At 42.5% G+C, this 25,778-nt stretch overlaps 1 protein-coding gene across 1 annotated transcript; it reads left to right on the plus strand.

Annotated features, from left to right (window-relative positions):
• The first annotated feature begins 10,619 nt into the window (after positions 1-10,619).
• Positions 10,620-16,990, plus strand: DRD5 (dopamine receptor D5). The gene is made up of 2 exons (XM_069976151.1): positions 10,620-10,679; positions 15,674-16,990. Exons 1-2 carry the CDS (start codon positions 10,620-10,622, stop codon positions 16,988-16,990), a joined length of 1,377 nt encoding a protein of 458 aa, XP_069832252.1.
• The last annotated feature ends 8,788 nt before the right edge of the window (positions 16,991-25,778 follow it).

Below are 25,778 nucleotides of genomic sequence, written 5' to 3' on the forward strand. Positions count from 1 at the left end.
TCCTCTAGGGGCCCACTCCCGTTTGTTACTACATTTTTTTTGTTAGTAAAAAAGAAAAAAAAGTGTAGTAACAAAGGGGACTGGGCCCCTAGAGGCCGCATGTGACAGTTAGGGGCCACGCCGATCCATACTGGGGCCCCCGAGCACCTGTCTTCCATCACAAACCTTCCCTACAGCCGAGTAGGAAAGAGGACCTTTGAGTCTGAAGGACCTTTGATGATGTCACGGGTCATGTGATCGGACACATGACCTGATCGAGGACAGCAGGTAGGCTCTGCAAACTAAGTGTCCTGTATGTGCTGGTTCTTCTACTTGTTTTGTGTATAGAGGTCCTGCTGTAATATATCTATATCTATTACAGCAGGATATATATATATATATATATATATATATATATATATATATATATATTACAGCAGGACCTCTAAACACAAAACAACTAGATATCTGTATCTCCTATCTATCTACCTATCTATCTATCTCCTATCTATCTATCTATCTATCTATCTATCTATCTATCTATCTATCTATTTCCCTATCTCCTATCTATCTCCTATCTATCTATCTATCTATCTATCTCCTATCTATCTATCTATCTCCTATCTATCTATCTATCTATCTATCTATCTATCTATCTATCTATCTATCTCCTATCTATCTATCTCCTATCTATCTATCTATCTATCTATCTATCTCCTATCTATCTATCTATCTATCTATCTATCTATCTCCTATCTATCTATCTATCTATCTATCTATCTATCTATCTATCTGCTATCTATCTATCTATCTATCTATCTATCTATCTATCTCCTATTTATCTATCTATCTCCTATCTATCTATCTCCTATCTATCTATCTATCAATCTATCTCCTATCTATCTATCTCCTATCTATCTATCTATCTATCTATCTATCTATCTATCTATCTATCTCCTATCTATCTATCTATCTATCTATCTATCTATCTATCTATCTATCTATCTATCTCCTATCTATCTATCTATCTATCTATCTATCTATCTATCTATCTCCTATCTATCTATTATCTATCTATCTCCTATCTATCTATCTATCTATTTCCCTATCTCCTATCTATCATATGAACATGGTGAGACCTCTAGTTCTCCTATATACAGGCCCTGCAGTGATTATATATATATATATATATATATATATATATATATATCACTGCAGGGCCTGTATATAGGAGAACTAGAGGTCTCACCATGTTCATATTATAAATAAATATATATATATATATATATATATATATATATATATATATATATATATATATAATGCTGGTGCTGCTAGTTCTCTAGTATACAGCTCCTGCTCTGTGTGTGTGTATGTATATACACACACACACACACACACACACACACACACACAAACACACACAGAAGGAGCTGTATACTAGAGAACTAGCAGCACCAGCATGATATATATATATAATCCTGTCACTGTGTCTGACTCCTCCAGAGTCCTGACTACTGCAGAGATCAGGAGATGCAGGAGGAGAAAGATATGCAGCAGCCGCATGTTTCTTCTGCTGCAAATCTTTCCTCGCCTGTATCTCCATGATTTGCTCCTCAAAGGGGCCCGCCGAGGCTCTGTCGCCCAAGGGCCCACAAAAAGCTGGAGCCGGCCCTGGCCGGGACGATTCCGCTTTCTGCCAAAGAATGGACATGTCAGTTCCTTTAGCGGAATGTGGAATCCACCCGGCCATAGAATGGTGTCTATGGCACTGGCGGATATGTGCGCCGCCGTGAACGGGTATGAGCCACGGAATCCACCCAAACTTCTTTGCGTGGATTTCGTAGTGTGAACCTACCCAACAGCAAAAATATAAAAATTTTCAATAATTTTTTTTGTGAATGAATTGGATCTTGATTTATCAAAACCAATAACAGTGAAACCTTTGGACTACGAAAGAATACTGTATCAGTAAAGGAGTGGGTAATTAGTTATCTCTCCCCTCCCACACAACGCCCTAGGTGGCTGCAGGGAGAGGATTTAGGAGGATCTCTGCAGTTCTACAGGGTTCCCTGACGCGAACAGGCACCAGAGGAGAGCTGGAAGGCTTCTGATTGCTGGCAGAGTTGATCAGGTAGCAGTGGGTTAAAATCTTACTTACTTTCCAAGTTACAATTTTTAAAAATTGTTAGCTTGTCATGCAAAACGCTCACAGATCGAGTTACTTGTAGTCCAAAGTTTCACTGTATGTATCATTGTAAAAAGGTTGACTGCTAGTCTTTAAAGGGCTTGTCCAGCGAAAATCTTTTTCTTTCAAATTAACTGGTGTCAGAAAGTTATATAGATTTGTAATTTAATTATTAGCTGCTGTTTTTCATGCAGGAAATGTTTTATTTTTAGTCGGACACAGTGCCCTCTGCTGACATCTCTGGTCGAGACAGGAACTGTCCAGAGCAGGAAGGGTTTTCTATGGGGATTCATAGAAAACCGAGACAAAGTTCCTGTCTCAGCCAGAGATGTCAGCAGAGAGCTTGCTTCACTGTGTGCAGGGGGAGGCTCTGATGCGGGCGCACGCTGATGCACCCGCATCAGAGCTCTGCGGCCAGACAGATCATCCGGATGATCTGGGCAGAGACCGGGCACGGAACGCATGGTCTCAATATGTTGTGTAAACATAGCCTAAAAATAAAACATTTCCTGCAGCTAATAAGTAAGGGAAGACTTGAGATTTTTTATTAGAAGAAAATCACAAATTTATATAACTTTCTGAAATCAGTTGATTTGAAAGGAAAATATTTTCCCTTGACAACCCCTTTAGTGCTGCCCATGGCTCAGGTAGCATGAAAGTAATTTTAGCAATTAAAGGTATACTCCGTACAGTACTTATCAGCTGCTATATGTCCTGCAGGAAGTGGTGTATTCTCTCCAGTCTGATACAGTGCTCTCTGTTGCCACCTCTGTAGATGTCAGTAACTGTAGAAAATCCCCATAGAAAACATCTTCCACTCTAGGCAATTCCTCTTATGGACAGAGGTGGCAGCAGAGAGCACTGTGGAAAGAATACACCACTTCCTGCAGGATATACAGCAGCTGATAAGTTTTTTTTTTAATGGAAGTAATTTACATAAAAAAAGTATCCTGAGTACCCCTTTAACCCAAGATAAACCATTTACAGATACACTTACTGTATTACTACCGTATGAGGGAAATACTTAACAAATATTCTCATATAGCTATTCTAATATATCTCTATATTATAATTTTGTACAACTAATAGAAGAAAAGTCAAAGCTCTGTAAAAGCAATCTACCATTATGACCCAAAACATTTCCTTTCTTAGCCCTATCCAAGGCATTGAACTCCTGATTCATTCCTTTGTTACCTACAACTTCATACCCATTAGATATACTATTTCACTCCATTTTCAACCATTTCTTGTTCCATTTCATTAGGAAGCCATACAGTTGTTCATTTATTTCAGGGACATGCTCTGTTTGCTCTGGATTTCCCTGTTAATGGATCGGCCCAAGACTTATCCAGACAATTGTTTGTATTGATCCTGCATATTATAATGCACATGAATGAGGTCAGCGTTAAGGACCGAGAGCTTGTTTTAATTTATTGTATTAACCCCTTCCCGTCAGTAATCTGTATATATACGTTTCTACTGCACATACCCCGTGTAGGAATGTATATACACGTTCCTGCACTGACGGGGTTTCCTGATGTGAGCGGGACCGCTGCAGTGAGAGCAATCCCGCTCACATCAGTGTCCGGGCCGGAGGTGATGAGAGGCAGCTGCAATCCCACAGCTGCATCTCATTAACCCCTTAAACGCTGTGATCTTTAAGGTGCTCAGTGACAGATCAAGCATGTGCTGTGCTGACAGGTGGGGGTAAGCTTCTTACCTCCGTCCTGTCGGATCGGAGATAACACTGATCTATGCTATGCTATGGCATAGCATAGATCAGTATATAAAATCTAATGATTGCCTCTTTTACGGTGAATAAAAGTGTAAAAAAAAAAAAAGGATTAAAAAACCCCTTATAAACCCCCCTCTCAATAAAAGTTTTAAAGACCCCCTTGCCCATTATAAAAATAAAAATATAAAAAAATAAATAAATATATTATATATCGTAGCGTGCAGAATTGTCAGATCTATTAAAATATAACATTATTGTTCCCGCACGGTGAACGTGGTAAATGGAAAGAAGAAAAAAAAAAAAAAACGGAATGGTGATTTTATTAAATTATATCACAAAAAAATTAGCAATCAAATTTTTTCTGTTACACCAATATGATATTAACCAAAAAATAGAGATCATGGCACAAAAAATGACACCTCAACCAGCCCAGTAGGTGGAAAAATAAAAGCGCTATGGCTCTTAGAAGGCGGGGAGGAACATTGCATTAATTTGACCTAGACTTTTGTGCATCAAAGTGCTCTGTCTTGAAGGGGTTAAATAACACAGAATTAAAGGGGTTTTGCCATCTTGATATATATAAGCACAGCATATGCCATAAATCAGGGATATCTTATATTGGAAGTGACAACCCCGCTACAATATCTCTGTCAGCGTTTCAGCTCTTATAATATAGCATGTTATATGATTTCAGGTAAAGTAAATGAACCCTTTGGAATTTCCTGCATATCCAAATCCATTACTAATATAATGTGGTCTGCTTGTTACTGTATGTATGTTACAAGTATCGACAAATGCTAACTAACCTAAGAGTAGGACAAAGTAAATGAATGTTTCCTGCAGCTGCAAATAAAACTTGTACAAGATCGAGAAATAATTTCAGTTCATCAATTTTTCCGTGAAGAATCTTAATCAAGTTAAAGTCAGGACCTTCCTTTTAACTACCGCTTGGTTAACTTATTTGAGGGCTTTGTGTCAGTGTTGTATCAGCCTTCATCTTTTCACCTTGAGGTCATGGCTGCTGCCATCACATTCTTTTGTAAAATATTTTGAATCACATTTGAATTAGTTGCTCCATTAAAGGGAAACTATCAGCAGGTGAGAAGCATCACATATCACGCATGGGGCACTGAGGGTAAAGGTAGATTTATGTGCTATTAGGAGTTTAATCGCTATGCTAATTAGGCGTTTTGGTGCACTGAGGGTGGTACTACAGTCTCCAGTGCACCAATCCGCTCCGGCAGACACACTCTGCTAACATTAATTAGGTAAATGGGCCAGTAAGGGGTCGATTGGGGCACTTTAGGGCAGGACTACCACCCCCATTGTACCAAAACACCTAATTAGCATTGCGATTAAACTCCTAATAGCACGGAAACAGGGCAGAGGATGAAGGTGAGAAACCTACCCTCATCCTCAGCTCCCCGTGCGCTATAGGGACAGATCAGCAGGTTAGATTCCTCTAACTGCTCATAGTTTCCCTTTAATTATTGCAAGGCTTCTGGGCCCAGAGGCAGCTCCAAACCATGCATTCCCTCCACCATGCTTTATACTAAAATTTCCTCTTATTCGTATATGGAACATCCAGGTGGTCTTAAGCAAACCTGACACACAGGGCCGGCCTTAGCTATGTGCCAGTGGCGTAGCTACGCCACTGGCACATAGCTAAGGCCGGCCCTGTGTGTCAGGTTTGCTTAAGACCACCATAGAGGCAGAGTAGGCAGTTGCTATGGGGCCCGTGCAGGAGGGGGGCCTGGGGGAGAAGATAAGAGCGTGTTCTTCTGCTTAACCCCTTATGTATTGCAAGTGTATTGGTGTGTAAGTGACCCAATGTTTACTTACATGCAGCAACACAAAAAGGGGTTAACAAGCAGAAGACAAAGAGATCTCCTCTGATAACCTCTGACCTCTGTTCTCCAGCTGCTATGCAGATGTCAGGGGTTATCAGTGCACAAGCAGTAAAGCAGATATCTCTTTGTCTCCTGATCTTTGGGTCACTTACACAAAGCAGTACATAAGAGGTTAAGCAGAAAGTAGTCTGCTCCTGCACCTACAGTATGTATTTAACCATAAGGGTGCCTAATGGGCCCTTTTAGGTACAAACAGTGGGCTAACAGAGCAAGCAGCCATTGGCTCTCTGCTCTGCCAGTCACTCTTGTTGCTGCTGCCAGGATTCTGCCTCTGGCCACAAGAGATTACATTTTTTGGCCACATCACAGAGCATATACTATATATATATACTTATATGTGCAGTGCTTTGTGTTGTGCGTAGGGGAGGGGGGGTTTTACATTTTTTTGTTATAGGGCCCAATGAATCTTAGCTACGCCCCTGCTATGTGCGACCAGTGCGGTCACACAGGGCGCCGGCTGCCAGCCTGTAGGGGGGGAGGGGCATTGGGATAACATAGTAACATAGTAACCATCTACTTAGCCATCTATGGCGCCCCCTGCCTGCTGCTGTGTCCTTAACAGTAACTATTAGTGCTTGCAATAATTGCTCATAGTTATGCAGCAACACTGCCTCCCTGTGAGGCACTCCTGTGACTCACAAGAGGCTGCTCTCTCCCTGCTTTCTGGCGCCGGCGCTTGAGTTACAACACTCGAGCACCACTTAGAAGAGGAGAGGCGCACGACCCAGGTGAGTATAAAAGTTTTTTTGTTATGGAGGATGCCTGCAAGGAGGCAACACTTTGGGGGGTGGGTGGGGGGGTGTATATACTACTGGGGAAGCACCTTTAGGGGGGTCTATTTCTCTTTCTTCTAAGCCTATAGGCAGGGTCAGCCTTGTATTGCAGGTATTAGACGGATCTTGCATGCCCAGAGCATAGGCGTATTATACGCCATGGAGAGGCCATAGTATACATACAGTGTAGGGTCTGCCTCGATATGAGTCCTCCTTATCGTGGTGAGGCAGTTTACGCTGTTTGCAAATAGTAACCAAGAGACTCATTATTTTTGTGGGAATTTTTTGGGCAGTTGGGGGGACTGCTTTTAATTATTTTCATGTCTATGGTGGGTCTGTATCTTGCTGTTGCAGTGAGCTGTTGCATTTTTCTGTGTTTTTGTGTGTCAGCCTTGTATTGACTGCTGCCCTTTATTCCCTTCATATGATGTACTCTCATATAGTGCTCAAATACCCACAACAAACAAGCGTGTCAGTAAGGTAGCTTAGCATCTTTGCCTTACTGGGGATCAGTCCCTCTGCCTTTCTTTAGGGGGGATGTCCTGACTGTAGAATCCTCGGTGTAGACAGCGGTTTTCCTATTATCCGGTTACCCAACCTCTTGGGTTTAGCACTGCATTCTGGCTGTCTGTCTCAGCATACAGAAAGAAGTCTGGTTCCAGTTAAAGGCTCTGTCCTAAGCCAGGCCGGTTAAGGGACTGCAGCAGGAACTCTGGTCTGTGGTCTGTCTCCCAAACACACTGGAAAGAACTAAGAACTGAACTAGAATTAACTCCTGGCAGGAAACCCCTATCTTATATAGGGTGGTGTGACAGGAAGTCAGAGTGAAAGAGAAGAAGTGTATAGCGTGAAGGAACAATTAAGTTAACACATAGAACATAGCCAAACCTTAAGACTGCAGCTGTGCACAGGGGGAGTAAGACACCTAGTGGCTGTAGTGGAGAACACAGCTAAAATCACTTGGTGTGACACCTAAGAGAGTTACTTTACCTGGGTGGTATAAGAACTTAGGGAACTACCTGTGGTGAGACACTACATATACACCACACAGTATGGTGGTCAAATAACACTGCAATATGGTGATTAAATAAAACTTCTATACAGATGGTATGGTATTCTATACCATAGAGTTTAATATACTGCACAATAGGTGAGCAGCATAGTCACATAAAGAAATACCCCCTATAAAGTACCTACAGTATATGGTGTTATAGAAATACAATGATATGGCAGCTAATACAATACTGAAATAAGCTGACATCCCAGTCAGGCGGCGTGTAGAATAGATGTAGTCTCCTATTCTACACAGGCATTGTTTAGCAAAAGCACATCTGCTATATGAATATACATAGTGACAATGGTAAAAATTGAATTCTTTGAATCTATTTTATACTTTATAACTTTACCTTTCATTTCTCACCTGAGATAACATCAGCAGTTTCATGAATACACCTTCTGTATAATACATTTGAATAATTCCATCTGGATTCTCTATCATGTAAATTGTCAGAATCTCAGGTCAATGATTAAATGAATGGTGAATCCTATGCTGCACTATATCTAGCGTCTGATAATATGAACATAGACTGTATTGTCTTTTCCTAAGAGGAACAGCACGGTAGTTACTGTCAACCATTGTGACTGTCATTGTCATTAAAGGGGTATTCCCACCTGGGGTAGTTAGCCCCTATCCACAGTATGCACAGAATAGGGCCTAACTACCCCAGGTGGGAATACCCCTTAGAATAGGAATTGCAGGGGTCTGACTGCTGGAACCCCCACATGATCTCAAGGACATGGACCCAGAAGGACTGTAAAATCATTGCTCTTCTCAGGAGAGTGCGTCTTGAGAAGAGCATAATATGCATTTCCGAAAGGGAACCCAGAACCAATCCGTCCTGCCCCTGGTCGGCCCACCCCCCAGTGATTACAAATGGACGGGGCTGGCCGGGGGTGGAATAAACAGTGGTCGGGGCGGTATCCCTGCCCCCAGTGCTCCTAACAGCTTACTGGGCAGAGGATTTCAGAATAAACAGCACAGGAATGGTGCCAAGGATGAAGGTAAAAGTCATTTCTTTATCCTCAGCGCCCTGTGCAGTATATAGACCCCTTAGAGTGCTGCCTCAAGAAGTATATACACGCTTGTGTCCTCCCCCAGTAGTATATAGACCCCTGTGCGCTCCCACAGCAATATATAGATCCCTGTGTGCTCCCCCAATAGTATGTAGACCCCTGTGTGCTCCCCCATTAGTATCCAGACCCTCTGTGCTCCCACAGCAGTATATAGACCCCTGTGTGCTCCCCCAGTAGTATATAGACCCCTGTGTGCTCCCCCAGTAGTATCCAGACCCCCTAGGGTGCTGTCCCCAGTAGTATATAGAAGCCCTAGGGCTGCCCTGAACAATATGTAGGCCATCTAGAGTGCTGCACCCAGCAGTATATAGACCCCCTAGGGTGCTGCCCTAGCGGCATATAGACCACCTAGGGTGCGGCCCCCAGTAGTATATAGACCCCTATGGTGCTGCCCCCAGTAGTATATAGAGCCCCCTAAAGGTGCTTCCCCAATAGTATATAGACCTCCTCCTTAGGTGCTGCCTCCTTGCAGGCATCCTCCATAAAAAAAATGCATTGGGGTGGATAAAACTCAAAAATGTGTTCATGATTCAGTTAAATACATTATGGTGCGTATAACATTTACAAAAATAATACCTACTTGTTTCAAGTCTTGAAACTTAGTCATTGAGTCTAAAGCTTTACATATCTTAATGAGTTTATGCATGTAGTATTGCAGCTGGGTTCCATTGAAGTGAATAGAACAGAGTTGTAATATCGCACACAATCTGAAGACAGGGGTGGTGCTTTTTTAGAAGAATACCAAACCATGTTAGATAACCTCTTTAGGGTGTGCCTTATTTGATGGGATAAGGCAATATTCTTTCTGTAGACACACAAAAACATGAAAAATGCAATGGCTCAATGCTAATAGCAAGACATAAACCCAACACAGATAAGAAAATCCCTAAAAGCAGCCCCCCCCCCTACTGCTCTAAAAAAATCTCCATAAAAATAATGAGGCTCTTGGCAAACTATTTGCAAATATTGTGTACCATCCCACCACGGTGGCCTCATACACGAGATGGACCCAACACTAACTGTGGCCTCTCCTGGGCTAACAATAAGCCTATACTTTGGGCCTGCAGGGTCGAACTAATACTAGCCAAAATAACCCCCAGGGTGGGATGGGTGGAGTGCACGACCAAGCAGAGGCAGCCACTCCTCCCATATGGAACACAGACAAAAAGACAAAAAAAAAACAAACAAACAAAAAAACATGATCATCTCTCCTCGAACAGCATTCACACTAGGCAGGTGCACATTGCTATGGCTGAAAATGCATATCTGGGTTTATGTCTTATATAGGTATAGATCGGAGACTATTAGGAAATACTGCTGGAATTAATAGTTCTGCCATAATGATAAGTTATGCTTTATTATTTCCAAAAATATTAAAAGTAAACCTATTAGAGTAAAACTTGTCTGCTTGTAGGTATTACAGTGGGTATGTGATATTAAAGATTTTGGCTAATTGCGTGTCACATACTATTAAGGTATCTTTAAGCAGTGGCTTGGGCTTCTTCTATGATACATACAACCTTGTGTCTACCACAGTTACATGTTCTGTACATATAGAGATGATATACAGGTGTGATATATAACTGTTTGTTCTTCTTACAGTGAGAACTATATATCAGTTGAATATTCTTTGGGCATGATGGGACTTACAGTTCTAAAGAACTAAAGAAATTTACTGTACAGTATAATATGGTGCTCTAATATAAAGCTTCTAGAGCCCCTTATTGACTTGCTGTCTATAGTGTATACTATGACAACGATGTCATACCTCATTCACATGCTGCAGAAAAAATCTGTGCATAAAAATCACTGCATTGCAGATTGTAAGATCCGCAGCATGTTCTTTCTTGCTAAAATAAAAAAAAAAAGAAGAAATAATATAAGGGCAGACTAAATGGACCATGTCTTCTTTTCTGCTGACAATCCTCAAACTTCTAGCAGCTTTAGTTGGTAAAGTCACAGTAAGTTAATCTAAACCTGGGATAAACATATAGCTCCTGATCCTGGGATCATTTACATATGGAATTCTTCATACTGGAAAATAGTCACATCACATAAATGTTGCTATTGGTTACACTCTTTGTAAAAGCCTGTACTTTTAAGAGTAAGTGGTGATGTAGTAGTACCAGAGTTTTGCCACAAGATGTCGTTATTGCCAGTATGTATACCCAGATATTGCACAGTTGTAGTACCCAAAGGGTTATTGTTTTGTTTATGCACCACATGGGTCTGTACACCAATGAGAGTTCTTTCTTTTTCTCACCTATCATCTCTCTCTTTACTTTTACATTTGTACTCCTCACTCACTCACAGCACAGGTTACACATGCTGTAGGAAGTAAGTCACATGGGTAGAGGAAGTGTAGGGTATTTTGTCTTTGGATTCTGTAGAGGAAGGAGGTGAGCTAGAATGCTCTCTACAGCAGTCAAGTTGGGCACTGGCTCCTGCCAGGTCTCCAGTCTGAGTAGTGGTCTAGACAGACAGCACATGCAGCTAGACACAGTTTCTCCTCAAGCAACCTCACAACACACTATGCAGTGTTAAAGTGACTCTGTACCCACAATCTGACCCCCACAAACTGCTTGTACCTTCGGATAGCTGCTTTTAATCCAAGATCTGTTCTGGGGTCCGTTCGGCAGGTGATGCAGTTATTGTCCTAAAAAACAACTTTTAAACTGGCAGCCCTGAGTCAAACTGCCGTGGCCTAGATTGTGTATGCATTAGACTTGCACACCCTCTTTGTCCCTCCTCCCCACCCTCCTCATCATTAGGAATGCTCCAGGCAGATTTTCTACTATTCCTCACCTGTGTCAGCACGGAACATGGGCTGGATCATTAAGGCACCTGTGTAATGTTCAGACAAAAGAAAATGTGCTAGGGGCATTCCTAATGATGAAGAGGGTGGGGAGGAGGGACGCAGGGGCGTCACAATGCAAAGGCATGGGTACTCTAGGCCCCACCAGTTTGACTCAGGGCTGGAAGTTTAAAAGTTGTTTTTTAGGATACGGACCCCAGGACAGATCTTGGATTAAAAGCAGCTATCTGAAGGTACAAGTGGTTTGGGAGGGATAGATTGTGGGTACAGAGTCGCTTTGAGCTTCCACTAGAGAGGATAAGTCAGGGATCATCCTAACCCACACCATGGACAAAGAGGAACACAGTGCAGGACAGTATCCAAAAAGAAGTAAAGGAACTGATCCGGATAGAGCAAAGTTTCTAGAAGCCTATGAACTCTATCTTGCAACGCGGATGTAATCAGAGAACTCTGACCACTCTGTTAATCCCAGGTAACAAGGTCTAGGGCTTGTGTCACCCTCTAGGATGGGTCACCCGACACTAGTGGGCAATAGGTAGTGCAAAGACCATACAGTCAAAACACAGGCACAAGTATTCTCTTTACTCTCAAGTATTCTTCTATTTCTACCTCTGAAGTTCAGGAAGAACACAGTACTACTTTGCCTGGGACTCTCTCGAAATCATCCTCTTTACTCTTCCGATCCTCTACTGTATCACTCCCTCTACTCTCAGTACAGATCTGAACTCTAAAGTATTACATAACTTATCGAGTGTAAAGTATTGTATCAAGGCAAAGCTTTATTATCTACTGTCTACCTCAAGTATCTTCAGAGTAAACAAGATTATATTTATGCTAAAGAGACTCTGTGATTCCTTGTCAAGTACTGACACAGCACACACACCTTCCTTGGGTCATCTCCCCTTTCTGTGGGTGGCAGTGCCAATAGTCCGGGTGGGTCACTATTGCACTTCGGACGTTATAAGTACCCGACAGGTCACTGTCCACAGGGGGACAAGGTATAGTCTGCACACTAAAATAAAAGCAGGTGTGCCACCATACCTGTGTGCCCAACTGGCACTGGCGTCACAACAAACTACCACTGGGCAAGGCAATATCTCGGCCAACCACCACGGGAGGGGCATCATGCTTAACAATCTGGCAAGTGATCGGCCGTACCTCCACACCGGAGGTCACCACAGAGGCATGGCTACATATCACAGCATAAAGTATGCTGGGACTTGCAGTTCTACCACTGACACCTAACTGCTAACTGACAGTATTATGATGTATTATTTCCTCAAGAACCCTGCTTTAGGAAGTATTAGATTAAAGTAATAGCAGAGGATAGATTAGGCTATTGTGGGGACTTACACCAAAGAAATACTTACTTGTAACCTGTGCAGTTGAGCAGGAGACCAATAGGTAGGGGACCCATTATCACTTTAAAGGAGAACTCTGGGCAAAATCTATTTTTTAATATGTTATTAAAGTAAGAAAAGTTAGACAAATTCCTAATATACACTAATTATGGGAAATGCACAAATAGGGGGAGATTTATCAAACTGGTGTAAAGTAGAATTGTCTTAGTTGCCCCTAGCAACCAATCAGATTCCACCTTTCATTCCTCACAGATTCTTTGAAAAACAAAAGCAGATTGGTTGCTAGGGGCAACTAAGACAATTGTACTTTACACCAGTTTGATAAATCTCCCCCCTAGTGTTATTTCCTTTAATTTGATAGATCAGGCAGGCTTCAATTTCTGTAAAAAAAAAAGTGACATCTCGACCTCCCTCAATATACCTGAAGGGTCCAGCAGGGGGCGTAGTATATGTAGAAGTATATGTAGAAGTGTACAAGTCTTTGTAGAAAGTATGTGTAGTGGAATGAACGCTGCCCCCCCCCCCTCTCCCTGTGCTGCCTGGTGCCCGTGCATTTCCCTCCCTGTGCTGCCTGGTGCCCATGCATCTCCTTTCCTCTCTCACTCTCTGTGCTGCCCTGTGTCCATGCGCTTATGTCCCTCCCTTCCTTCTGCCCAGTGCTGCCCCATGCTGTGCAGCGGGTTGTGTTATCTTAATCTGCCGCTCACCCTGCTGAATGGCACTGGGCAGCACTGGGCAGGATGGAGATGAGCACACGGGCACCAGGCAGCACAGGAAGGGAGATGCAAGGGCATACTTCTAGATATACTGCGCCCCCTGCTGGACCCTTCAGGTATATCAGGGGGGGGGGGGGGTTGTAGAGAAATTGAAGCTTGCCTGATCTACTAAATTGAGAGATATAGCATTATATGTGCATTTCCCATAATTAGTGCACATTAGGAATCTGTCTAACTTATGTAATAACATTTTAAAAATTCATTTGCCCGGCGTTGTCCTTTAAAGAAGTTATCCAGAATTTAGAAAAACATAGCTATTTTTTTCTAGAAACAGCACTACTCTTGTCCTTAGGTTTTCTGTGATATTACAACTTCAACTTACAGCTCCACTCACTTCAAGCTGCAATACCATATCCAAACTGAGCACAAGAGTGGCGCTGTTCCTGGATAAAAGCAGCTATATTTTTCTAATCCTGGGTAACCTCTTGCTGTAGCAGGTTCCTACAGTCTATTAGAGTAGCCACTAGAAAACAAGGGACCATATGCTGTTCTTAAATGGGGGTCCACTGCTGCTGCCTGTGTCCAGTCTGTAGTTATAAGTATTCACATTATACACTGCTGATGGTTATACATGTTTTTGCTGGGACATTTAGTTCTACCACCGACATCTCTTATATATATATATATATATATATATATATATATATATATATATATAAATATATAGTAATGAGAATTCTATACAAGCTCTGAATAATGTAATTTGTTTCTCCTACAGTAGATACTATGCAATAGCTGATTAATACAAATGTAATGACTGTATATATGACTGTCATGTGTAGGATAGTAGGATATGCTGAGACTTATAGTTCTACAAATACCTCCTGACTGATCTTATAGAGACACATTCACTCTATAGTAAGGTGCATTTCTTAAAGAACCCTGTGATCCTGTCTTATAACAGCTGCAGGATGTATAGCAGACTGTAGAAGCCCAGGAGCTGGCTGGGACTTCCAGTTCTCCCATAGCAGTAGACACTGACACCAGCCTAGCTGATAAGTGTCACTGTCTTCAGACGATGCTAGAACAATCATGTTACATGCATTGTCATTCTGCATTCCCAAGTCATTTGCATTGTCTTCTCTCTGTGAACGTGAAATGTTTTTTACTGGTGATATTGAAGTGGAAAATACCAGTGATCTTGATAGGTTCAGAAGGTTTCAGGTCATACTCAGCAAAAAATAGCCACAAACTGCCTTACAATCTGTGCACAAAAGTGGCTGCTGAGTTGTATGTGACCAAGGAGCATAACATTGTGTCTGCTGGAAGAAGCTTTGTGTATGTGCTGCAATTATGTCATCCCTAACCTGGCTAAACCATGACTGATGGTGACACTTCCATGTGAAGCAGAAATAGCACTGTGTATAGCAGGGGGGGTGGAAGGACACTGCTTGCCTTAAGGCACGACTACACGTCCTTCATATCTCACTTGGGGCTGGCTGCATCTGGAGTGAGGTTCTAGCTGTGTCCTAAGGAATTCATTGCCACACACCAGAGCCACAAGGCAGGTATTTCTCTCTGTGCAAGTGCCTCTTACCCTGAGAGGGTTAATGATAAGACTGCAGCAGAGGAGATTAGAAAGCTGCACATCAAGGAGACTCTAAAATGCACTCCAGAAGGTGGATGCAAGCTGGACTTCTCACCTTGGATGGATATCAGCCCTGCAAGTTTCTAAGGTCTGGGAGCAGCTGAACAGTATCCAGTCCTAGGAAGTGGAGTGCAAGCTTTTTGGGTAATAATGCATAAGGAGGCACAAGGATCTGGAAGCTGGTCTGTCTCCAGCTGCGCTCTTGCACCCAGCTGGGTTGCTTTCTGCAGCTGTGCCATACAGACAGCACTGAGCATAGACTGCAAGCTCTCCAGAGAAGAAGACAACGCAGGGGGCTAGAAGAAGACTGCTTCACATGGAGGGTACCTGTCCTGCTGCCCATCCCATCAGGGTGGCACTATGGCATCTGTGGTGCCCCTATTTCTGCTTGGAGAGGAGTAACACTGCCTAAAAGTCTCCAGAGATGGTAATGAATAGGAGCCTTTCCCAAGAAGTGCAGCACAGAAGGGAAGTGGTGGCAGGACAGATAGTCACAGGGAGTCTTCTGTCCCTTCTCATCTTGTGGACCCTTTTCGGTAACATCTTGGTATGTACAGCTGTCATGAGATTCAGACACTTACGTAACAGAGTCACCAACATTTTCATTGTGTCTTTAGCTGTCTCTGACCTCCTGGTAGCCCTCTTGGTCATGCCTTGGAAAGCTGTGGCAGAGGTTGCAGGTCACTGGCCATTTGGGGAGTTCTGCAATATCTGGGTGGCTTTTGACATCATGTGCTCCACAGCCTCCATCCTTAACCTGTGTGTTATAAGTGTGGACAGGTATTGGGCAATCTCCAGCCCCTTCAGATATGAGAGGAAGATGACCCAGAAGGTGGCAATGCTGATGATCAGTGCTGCATGGACTTTATCTGTCCTGATCTCCTTCATACCAGTCCAGCTAAACTGGCACAGGAATAGGAAGGATATCCCAGCAATGAATAACCACACTGCAGAGAACTGTGATTCTAGCCTGAATAGGACGTATGCAATCTCTTCCTCCCTGATCAGTTTTTATATACCTGTAGCTATCATGATTGTCACCTACACCAGGATCTATAGGATCGCCCAGATCCAGATCAGGAGGATATCCACCTTGGAAAGAGCAGCTGAACATGCCCAAAGCTGCAGGAGCAACCGTGTAGACTGCAGAAACCACCACAATAGCCTGAAAACTTCCATCAAAAAGGAGACAAAAGTTTTAAAAACTCTCTCAGTCATCATGGGGGTGTTTGTGTGCTGCTGGTTACCATTCTTTATCCTAAACTGTATGGTCCCATTCTGTGACAGGTCTTCTGGAGACCCCAAAGCTGGACTGCCATGTGTCAGTGAGACCACCTTTGACATTTTTGTCTGGTTTGGCTGGGCTAACTCTTCATTGAATCCCATCATCTATGCTTTCAATGCAGATTTCCGCAAGGTCTTCTCCAGTCTCTTGGGATGTGGTCATTGGTGTTCTACCACCCCTGTTGAAACCGTCAACATCAGCAATGAACTCATATCCTACAACCAAGATACCATATTCCACAAGGATATCGTGACTGCCTATGTCAACATGATACCCAACGTGGTGGATTGTATAGATGACAATGATGAGACTTTTGACCGCATGTCTCAGATCTCCCAAAACTCTGCCAACATGGAGATGGCCACCACTTCAATGTGCGACCTGGACTGTGACACAGAGATTTCACTCCATAAGATTACCCCTTCCATGCCAAATGGGTTCCATTAAAGCAATGTTTTCTCATGTCTGCTTATAGTGATATTATTATCATTTGGTGCCATCAACATCATTCCCATACATTGAAATAAGTAAGTTATGATGACACTATAGTATACCTATATTAAAGTTATGTGAGTCTTTGTGTGTTTCATATATGGGGATAATATTGTTTTATTAACATGTATGGGAACTAGACCTTGTTTTAAGCACTTTACTCAGATCTACCCTACATGTTGTCAATGCATAGGTTATTCAATGTAGGGTAGTGTTCTGTATCTGTGATACAGGAAGAATAATATGGTACTGGTGCAGTAGAAGACAATTGCTTTGTCCATATCTTCCTTTATCATCTATTCTGGTCCACCTTAAATCTAATTGTTTATGGCCAGAACTTTTGTTTATAAATAATTGGAACATACAATGAAACCTTGGCTACATTGTAACCGCCTTGCATTACAGTCCCTGCAGATGTCACAATGATTTTATCCCCCTTGTTACCCAACTAACAAGCAGGTTATGTAAGCCCCAAATGTTATATAAATGTAAAAACCTAAAGCAGATTTCCATCTGCTATTGAAAGGGTTAAACCAGCTCACAATAAGGCATCCACTGCTATAATCACTTATTGCTGTCTGTGAGACTGAATAATCCTCCTGTAAAGCTGCTCAGTGTTTCTAAAACACATAATACCAAAAAAAAAAAAAAAAAAAAAGCAACTCATGATACAAAGCCCTATATGCTGCTTGTGAGATGTCCACAGTCCCAATGTGTGTAGAAGAACATTGCCAGCCCCCCCCTCCCCCCTCCCCAGCAGATGACTCCATATCCCACATTGATGTCTGTAGTGCTCTACCTCATAAAGGTATTGGTTTCATTGCTTTAATGAATCAAGTGCTCTTACATAGAGGGATATTGATATAGATATAGTGACTGTGTAATAATGTGACTGCAAAGTTAGTGTATTGTGTGACTATCAAAGAAAACCTATGTATTTATTTTCTTTACTTTTGGACAAGTGCAGTTTAACTATTGCATCATGATCTCACTGACTGTAACATTAAATATACATTTTTATATATATTTATTTTTATTTAATATTAATTTATTGTATGTATTTATACAGTTAATATAAATTGCCAATTTGTAAGAGGGGAGGTGTCTAAAAGAAATGAAACAGTACATAAGGTATTCATTAAATGGGCACCTATGGGAGGTGGTGAAGCTGTTGGAGGTGGATTAAGACCTGGGCTCTGGGGCCTGAAGTGGCCCAAAGGTCCTTCTCACATATCAGTGCAATAATACCAGGGGGCCCATATGCTTTTTTCACTGGAGCCATTGAGCCTTAAGCTATGGATCGGTGGAAATATGCTGAATTTGCATCCTTATTGGTATAATAATATATATATGATATGCTGATGGAGCTAAGGTCCATGGGGGTTATTTCTCTATGCTCCAAAGCCAGGTTCTCCCATTGATGTGGCTGCTACATTTCATGCCAAATGAGGAAATAACCATCTTCAAGCTATTATCATAAACCTGCGACTCTCCTCCTGCTGCACAACTACAACTACCAGCATACCCGGATAGACTAAACCTGGTGATCTTGGCACTTGGTGGCCTTATTATTGTATATGGCTAATTGACAATAGGAAGTCAATCCATGACGCTCCTGATGGATATTATCATATTTTGCTAATAGAGCCAGATAAATAGTATAGTGAGCTATAGTAATCTCGTGTATTTATGAGGGAAGTGCTTTCTCTCTCACGAGTGACAGATGGGTGCTATGTTTTATATGTCCTTACTTACCTTTCTCCGTGGTTCAATATAACCGGAAATCTATGTTGACAGTTGATCAGCTCATGAAAGAAAAAAATCAATTAAAAAACAAACATAAAAACCCCCATAAAAACACAACTGGGGATGTATATGCTATATGTGTCTTTGTATGGCCACCTAGTGGCTGTTATGTTGAATTGCAGCCTGGTAAGAGTTTTGCTAAAATGTCACAATATTGTACCAAATTAGTATCATGAGAATTTAGAAATGGTTTGTCTCAAGATTAAAGGCTGCATCACAGGGGATAGCTGGGTGATCAGTAGGGGTCAGATCACTGGATCATGAGAATGGAAGTCAGTCGCTCCCGAGTAAATGGAGCAGCAGCATGCATGCTTGAACACTTCCCTGTTTATTCTCCATGGGAATTCTGAACATTGCTGAATACTAAATTGACCCATATCTGGAAGTACCATAGGCAGTAAATGTAAAAGTGGCTGAGCATATGTACATGTATACATGGTGGTCATTGGAGAGCGGGGTAGAAAGAAGTGTAGAGTGAGGTAGGAGCACTAATTTCCTGAATACTTCAGACCAGTTGCATAGCTATGGCAGACCAGGCAGCTCCTATGGGTCCCGTGTGGCAGGGGCCCCCAGCAGAGCATGGCCTGCCTCCATGGTACTATCTGCAAGTTTAACTAGCTGACATTTACCACTCCAGCAGCATCACAGAGCAGCTCCCACATATGGGCAACCCCCCCCCATCCCCTGGGTGGAGGTCAGAGCCGCTCTTATACTCATAGGGCGGGTGCAGACTGAGGAATTCTCGCGAATAAATTCAACGGCTCCATAGACACCATTCTATGGGCCAGCTGATTCCGCATTCCGCCAAAAGAATTGACACGTCAATTCTTTCGGCGGAATGCGGAATCAGCCGGCCCATAGAATAGAGTCTATGGAGCCGGCGGAAAGGTGCGCGGCTGTGAGCGCGTTCTAGCGACGGAATTCAGCGGACTTTATCCACAAGAATTCCATAGTCTGAACCCTCCCTCACTCTGCTGCCTTTACATAGGACAACATAGGTGACAGATCCACTTCAGAAGTGATAGTGTTTGCAGTCTTGATGTTTCTTCTTATTCATTATGGCTACTGATAAATAAAGAAAATAGCATTTCAGCTATTCTCCCTGCTAGCTATTGTCTTGCTGGATTCTAATACAGATTCTAATAGTAAACAATGGCAATTTAGCTAATGACAGTTGTATAGTCATGAAGCAAGCTCTAGATGACGGCACCACGCTGTGCCTGTTATTGTTATTATAGAAGATGTGTAGTTAGATGTAATCATTTACAGGGGTTGTGGCACCCCACAGAGCTTACAATCTAGTGTTAATGTCATCGGTACAAACAGCCTCCTATGAATTTAAATAACCTGCAGCTGTGCCTGAAAACTCACAGAGCCAGGGAGAAAACCTGCACATTTCTAAGGGAAATCCAAGCAGAACGATCTTCTTATACGTCATAGACATGAGATCTCAGACCACTACTTGTTTCTAGAATGAAAGGTCTCTATAAATAGCTAAGCCCCCTTTAGAGATTTTGGTTATTGGAGATCTGACACAAGAGTCTAAGCAAATTGCTATTGATTTGAATGGACCCTTGGATAGAGCATTGTTATCAGATTTCTAGTAACATTCTGACCACAGATGAATCAGAATACTGGAAAGACCTTAATAGAGAGCAGAAATGCTTTGGCACTGCCCAGAGATTTCTCTTATAAGGCTGGGTTCACACTACATATCTTTCAGTCAGTATTGTGGTCCTCATATTGCAACCAAAACCAGGAGTGGATTAAAAACACAGAAAGGATCTGTTCACATAATGTTGAAATTGAGTGGATGGCCGCCATTTAATGGAAAATATTTGCTGTTATTTTAAAACAACGGCTGTTATATTGAAATAATGGCCGTTATTTACTGTTATATGGCGGCCATCCACTCAATTTCACCATTGTGAGAACAGAGCCTTTTTTGTGTTTTTAATCCACTCCTGGTTTTGGTTGCAATATGAGGACCACAATACTGACTGAAATATACGTAGTGTGAACCCAGCCTCAATGTGAATCTGACACAACATCCTACATACATTGTCATTGACTCAAATGGTCTTTTGTGTAGTTATCCAGTAGCAGAACTCTCTGAGCAGTGCAGTGGGGATTGGAGGGTCTGTGGAGCCCTTTCATTCATTTAGTGGAATCTCTATACAAAGTTCATTCTAAGGCTGGGTTCACACTGCGTTTTTGCAATTCCTTTTTTTTGCAAAAAAACGGATAAATCGGATAAAAAAACGGATGCAACTGTTTGCATCCTTTTTTCCATTGAGTTCCATTATAAAAGAAAAACGAATCAAAACGGATCTGTTTTTTTTTTTATGGACACAAAAACGTGGTCGACCACGTTTTTGTGTCCGTAAAAAAAAATATGGATCCGTTTTTTTTCTCCTTTTTTTTATAATGAAAGTCAATAAAAAAAACGGATGCACACAGTTGCATCCGTTTTTTTCCATCCGTTTTTTTTGCAAAACGGATTGCAAAAACATAGTGTGAACCCAGCCTTAAAGAGAAAGTCCTGTGAAGTAGAAAAAGGTAGGTGGTGGGGGAATAATAATAATAATTATAAACAAAGTAAACTACTGTTGCTCCCAGGTCCCGCTGACGACTGCCAACTGTTATTTTTGATTGGAATCCAGGTAGTCACAAACCCAGTGACTGTGGCAGTGTCCCACCCCAGTCATTAATTGGCTGAGTAGGCAATCTATCACCCAGATACATGACATTGCAGCTTGAAGAGCTGCAGGTGGCCAGCCACTGTCAACAGGATCAGGGAGAGGCGCTACAGGGCTTGGGATGGGTAAGTACACTTTGTTTATTGTTCCACCCCCCCCCTACTTCCTTCCTTGTAGACATGTCACAACTTATGTACAGACACTTTAAGCGAATGTCCCATCAGGTACATTCACTTTAACCCCTTAGTGACCGCCGCACACATATTAACGGAGGCCACTAATGGGCTTTATTCCGATGCGTAAGCCTTTTAACGGCGGGCGCATCGGAATAAATTACCGCCTGGCGGCGGCAACAGTAATGTACACTAGTGTGAAAGTAAAAAAAAAAAGTGAAAAAAGTGTGCTCCAAACACAACACAAATGCATTACATTCCCCATACACAATAAAAGTTGACATAAAAGTGATCAAAAACACAAATCATATACATATTTGGTATTGTTACGTCCGTAACGACCCAATCTATAAAACTATATCAATTACACCACACGACACGCTGTAAAAAAAAAATAAAAAAAACAGTACCAGAATAGCAGTATTTTATTAATCTGCTTTAGAAAATACGTTATAAAAGAGATCAAAAGTCATATACATATAAAACTTAGTATCAATAGAAACTACAGATCTTCCCGCAAAACCAGCTCTGTCGCGCAAAAGATAAGAACGCTATGGATCTTGTAATGTGGCGACAGTTTTTGTGGGTTTTTGCTAGAAAGATAGTTGCTATTGCGCCAAAGCGGTAATAGTTAAAAAAACCTACACAAATGTGGTATCGCCGTAACCGTAGCGACCCAGAGAATACATGTATTATGTTATTAGTGACCTCCAATACAGATTTTTACAGCGATCACTAATGGGCTCTATTCTGCTGCCATCAGCTCTTTATGGCGATGGTGCAGAATAGTGCAGCACCGCCGGTAATACCCAAAGCCCCCTCCTCTCAGCTATCGGAGGTAGCTGAGGAGTTGGGGCAGAATGTGGGGTCAGTCCCGGCCAATCCCCTCACCGGCGATTGCCGTTATTACCAGTATAACGCCGTCCACCGGTAACGGGCATTGCCAGCGCAGCTGACCGCTTTCAACTCTTCTCACAGTGAATTCACAGTGAGAGGAGATGAAAACATGTCCCCCCCGTCCACAGAATTAACCCTAGTAACCTGGTCACTGACCCTCCCCTCCCTGGGCGGCCATCTGATCCAAGATGGCCGCCGCCATCACTGTGAACAGACTCTGTGATGGATTCCTACAAATGATCAAAGCTCCATTCTCTCCACCACCGGAGGTGGCAGAGAGCATGGGGCAATGATCGGGGACCACCCGGTGTGGTCCCAGTACAAGCGATCAGCGGTATATACTATATACCGCTGATCGCTTGTTCCAAATGGTGCCGGCACTTTTTTACTCCTGTCACCAAAGTCAAAAGCCGCCCCGGATTAGCTGTAACCACTCCAGATTACCCGTCACCACCCCAGATTACCTGTAACCACCTCAGATTACCTGTAACCACCCCAGATTGCCTGTAACCACCCAGATTGCCCGTAACCCCCCCAGAATGCCCGTAACTCCCCCTCCAGATTGCCCGTAACCCCCCCAGACAGCCGGTAACCATCGCAGACAGCCCGTAACCACCACAGATTGCCCGTAACAATCGCAGACAGCCCGTCGCCACCCCAGATTGCCTGTCGCCACCCCAGGTCACCAGTGAACACCACCAGATTGCCCGTCACCACCCCAGATAGCCAGTGAACACTCCCAGATAGCCAGTAAACACCCCCAGATAGCCAGTAAACACCACCAGATTGCCCGTACCCCCCATATAGCCAGTAAACACCCCCAGATTGCCCGTACCCCCCATATAGCCAGTAAACACCCCCAGATTGCCCGTAACCACCCCATATTGCCCGTAACCACCCCAGATTGCCCATAACCTACCCAGATTGGCACAGACTGCTCATAACCACCCTAGATTGCCCATAACCACACCAGATTCCCTTTCGCAACCTCAGATAGCCAGTAAATACCCCGAGATTGTCCATTACCACCCCAGATAGCCAGTAAACACCCACATATTGCCTGTAACTAAAATGACACTTCTTCCCTTCTGAGCCCTGCTGTGTGCCCATACAGTGGTTTATGCCCACATATGGGGTACCGTTCTACTCAGGAGAACCTGCGTTACATATATTGGGGTGAGTTTTCTCCCCTGTTCCTAGTGAAATTGAGAAATTTCAAACTAAACAAACATGTTATTGGAAAAATTAAATTTTTTCATTTTTACGGTTTAGTTTTGAATACTTTCCTCCAATACCTGTGGGGTCAAAATGGTCACCACACCCCAAGATGAATTCTTTGAGGGGTGTACTTTCCTAAATGGGGTGACTTTTTTTTGGGGGGGGGGGTTATTCTGCTGACACTACAGGGGCTCTGCAAACGCACCTGGCGCTCAGAAACTTCTTCAGAAAAATCATGCACTGAAAATGCTAATTGGCACTCCCTTCCTTCTGAGGCCTGCTGTGTGCCCATACAGTGGTTTATGCCCACATATGGGGTACCGTTCTACTCAGAAGAACCTGTGTTACATATATTGGGGTGAGTTTTTTCCCCTGTTCCTCGTGAAATTGAGAAATTTCAAACTAAAGGAACATATTATTGGGAAAATTCTATGTTTTTTCATTTTTACTGTCTTCTTTTGAATACTTTCCTCCAATACCTGTGGGGTCAAAATGGTCACCACACCCCAAGATGAATTCTTTGAGGGGTGTACTCTCCTAAATGGGGTGACTTTTAGGGGGGTTATTCTGCTGACACTACAGGGGCTCTGCAAACGAACCTGGCGCTCAGAAACCTCTTCAGAAAAATCTGCACTGAAAATGCTAATTGGTGCTCCTTCCATTCTGAGCCCCGTTGTGTGCCCATACAGTGGTTTATGCCCACGTATGGGGTACCGTTCTACTCAGGAGAACCTGCGTTACATATATCGTGGTGAGTTTTCTCCCCTGTTCCTCGTGAAATTGAGAAATTTTAAACTAAACAAACATATTATTGGAAAAATTCTATTTTTTCATTTTTACCATCTTCTTTTGAATACTTTCCTCTAATACCTGTGGGGTCAAAATGGTCACCACACCCCAATATGTATTCTTTGAGGGGTGCACTTTCCAAAATGGGGTGACTTTTGCAGGGGTTTTATTCTGCTGACACTACAGGGGAGCTGCAAACGCACCTGGCGCTCAGAAAATTCTTCAGCAAAATCTGAACTGGAAATGCTAATTGTCGCTCCTTCCCTTCTAAACCTTCTGTGTGCCCATACAGTGGTTTACGCCCACATATGGGGTACCATTGTACTCAGGAGGACCTGCGTTACATATATTGGGGTGCATTTTCTCTCATGTTGCTTATGAAAATTATATACTTTAATCTTAACAAATATATTATTGGAAAATTTCTATTTTCCATTTTTTTCCGGCCTAATTGTGAATACTTTCCTCCAGCCCCTGTAGGGTTAAAATGCTCATTATACCCCTAGATTAATTCTTTAAGGTGTCTACTTTCCAAAATGGGGTCACTTATGGGGATTTACAATATACAAGCCTCCTAAATCAACTTAAAAAAAGAACTGGTGCCTAAAAAAAAATCAGTTTTGGAAATTTCATGAAAATTTCATAATTTGCTGATACATTTCTAACCCCCGTAACACCCTAAAAAAGTGAAATATGTTTACGAAATGAAGCCAGAATAAAGAGGACATATTCATAATGTGACTTACTAACTAATTTTTGTCATGTGACTTTCTTTTTTTAGAAGCAAAGAATTTCAAAGTTCGTAAAGTGCAAATTTTTCATGATATTTTGATGTTTTTCACAAAAAAAAACACAAGACAGTGACCAAATTTTGCCACTAACATAAAGTACCATATGTTACGAAAATACAATCTCAGAATCGCTAGCATATGTTAAAGCATCACTGAGCTATAAGCGCATAAAGTGAGACAGGTCAGATTTTGAAAAATGAGCCTGGTCATTAACGCCCAAATAGGCTTGGTCCCTAAGGGGTTAAGAATTACCCATGTATAGAACGGCGCCAGCGGTCCACGGCGCTGTTCTATTCATGGGTACCAAACAAGGGTGAAGCACTGAAGGCGGTTTGGCCTCCCCTTTATGACGCGACTCCATTAGAATTAA

The sequence above is a fragment of the Dendropsophus ebraccatus genome, chromosome 7 (assembly GCF_027789765.1).
Source record: "Dendropsophus ebraccatus isolate aDenEbr1 chromosome 7, aDenEbr1.pat, whole genome shotgun sequence".
NCBI lineage: Eukaryota > Metazoa > Chordata > Amphibia > Anura > Hylidae > Dendropsophus > Dendropsophus ebraccatus.

What these genes read in the sequence shown, in the direction of transcription:
- DRD5 (XM_069976151.1), top strand. Translation starts at nt 10,620, where the DNA reads ATGTCTTCTTTTCTGCTGACAATCCTCAAACTTCTAGCAGCTTTAGTT. An exon ending in CTTTAGTTGGTAAAGTCACA is followed by an intron (nt 10,680 to 15,673) that starts GTAAGTTAATCT and finishes ACTGCCTAAAAG; the next exon opens with TCTCCAGAGATGGTAATGAA.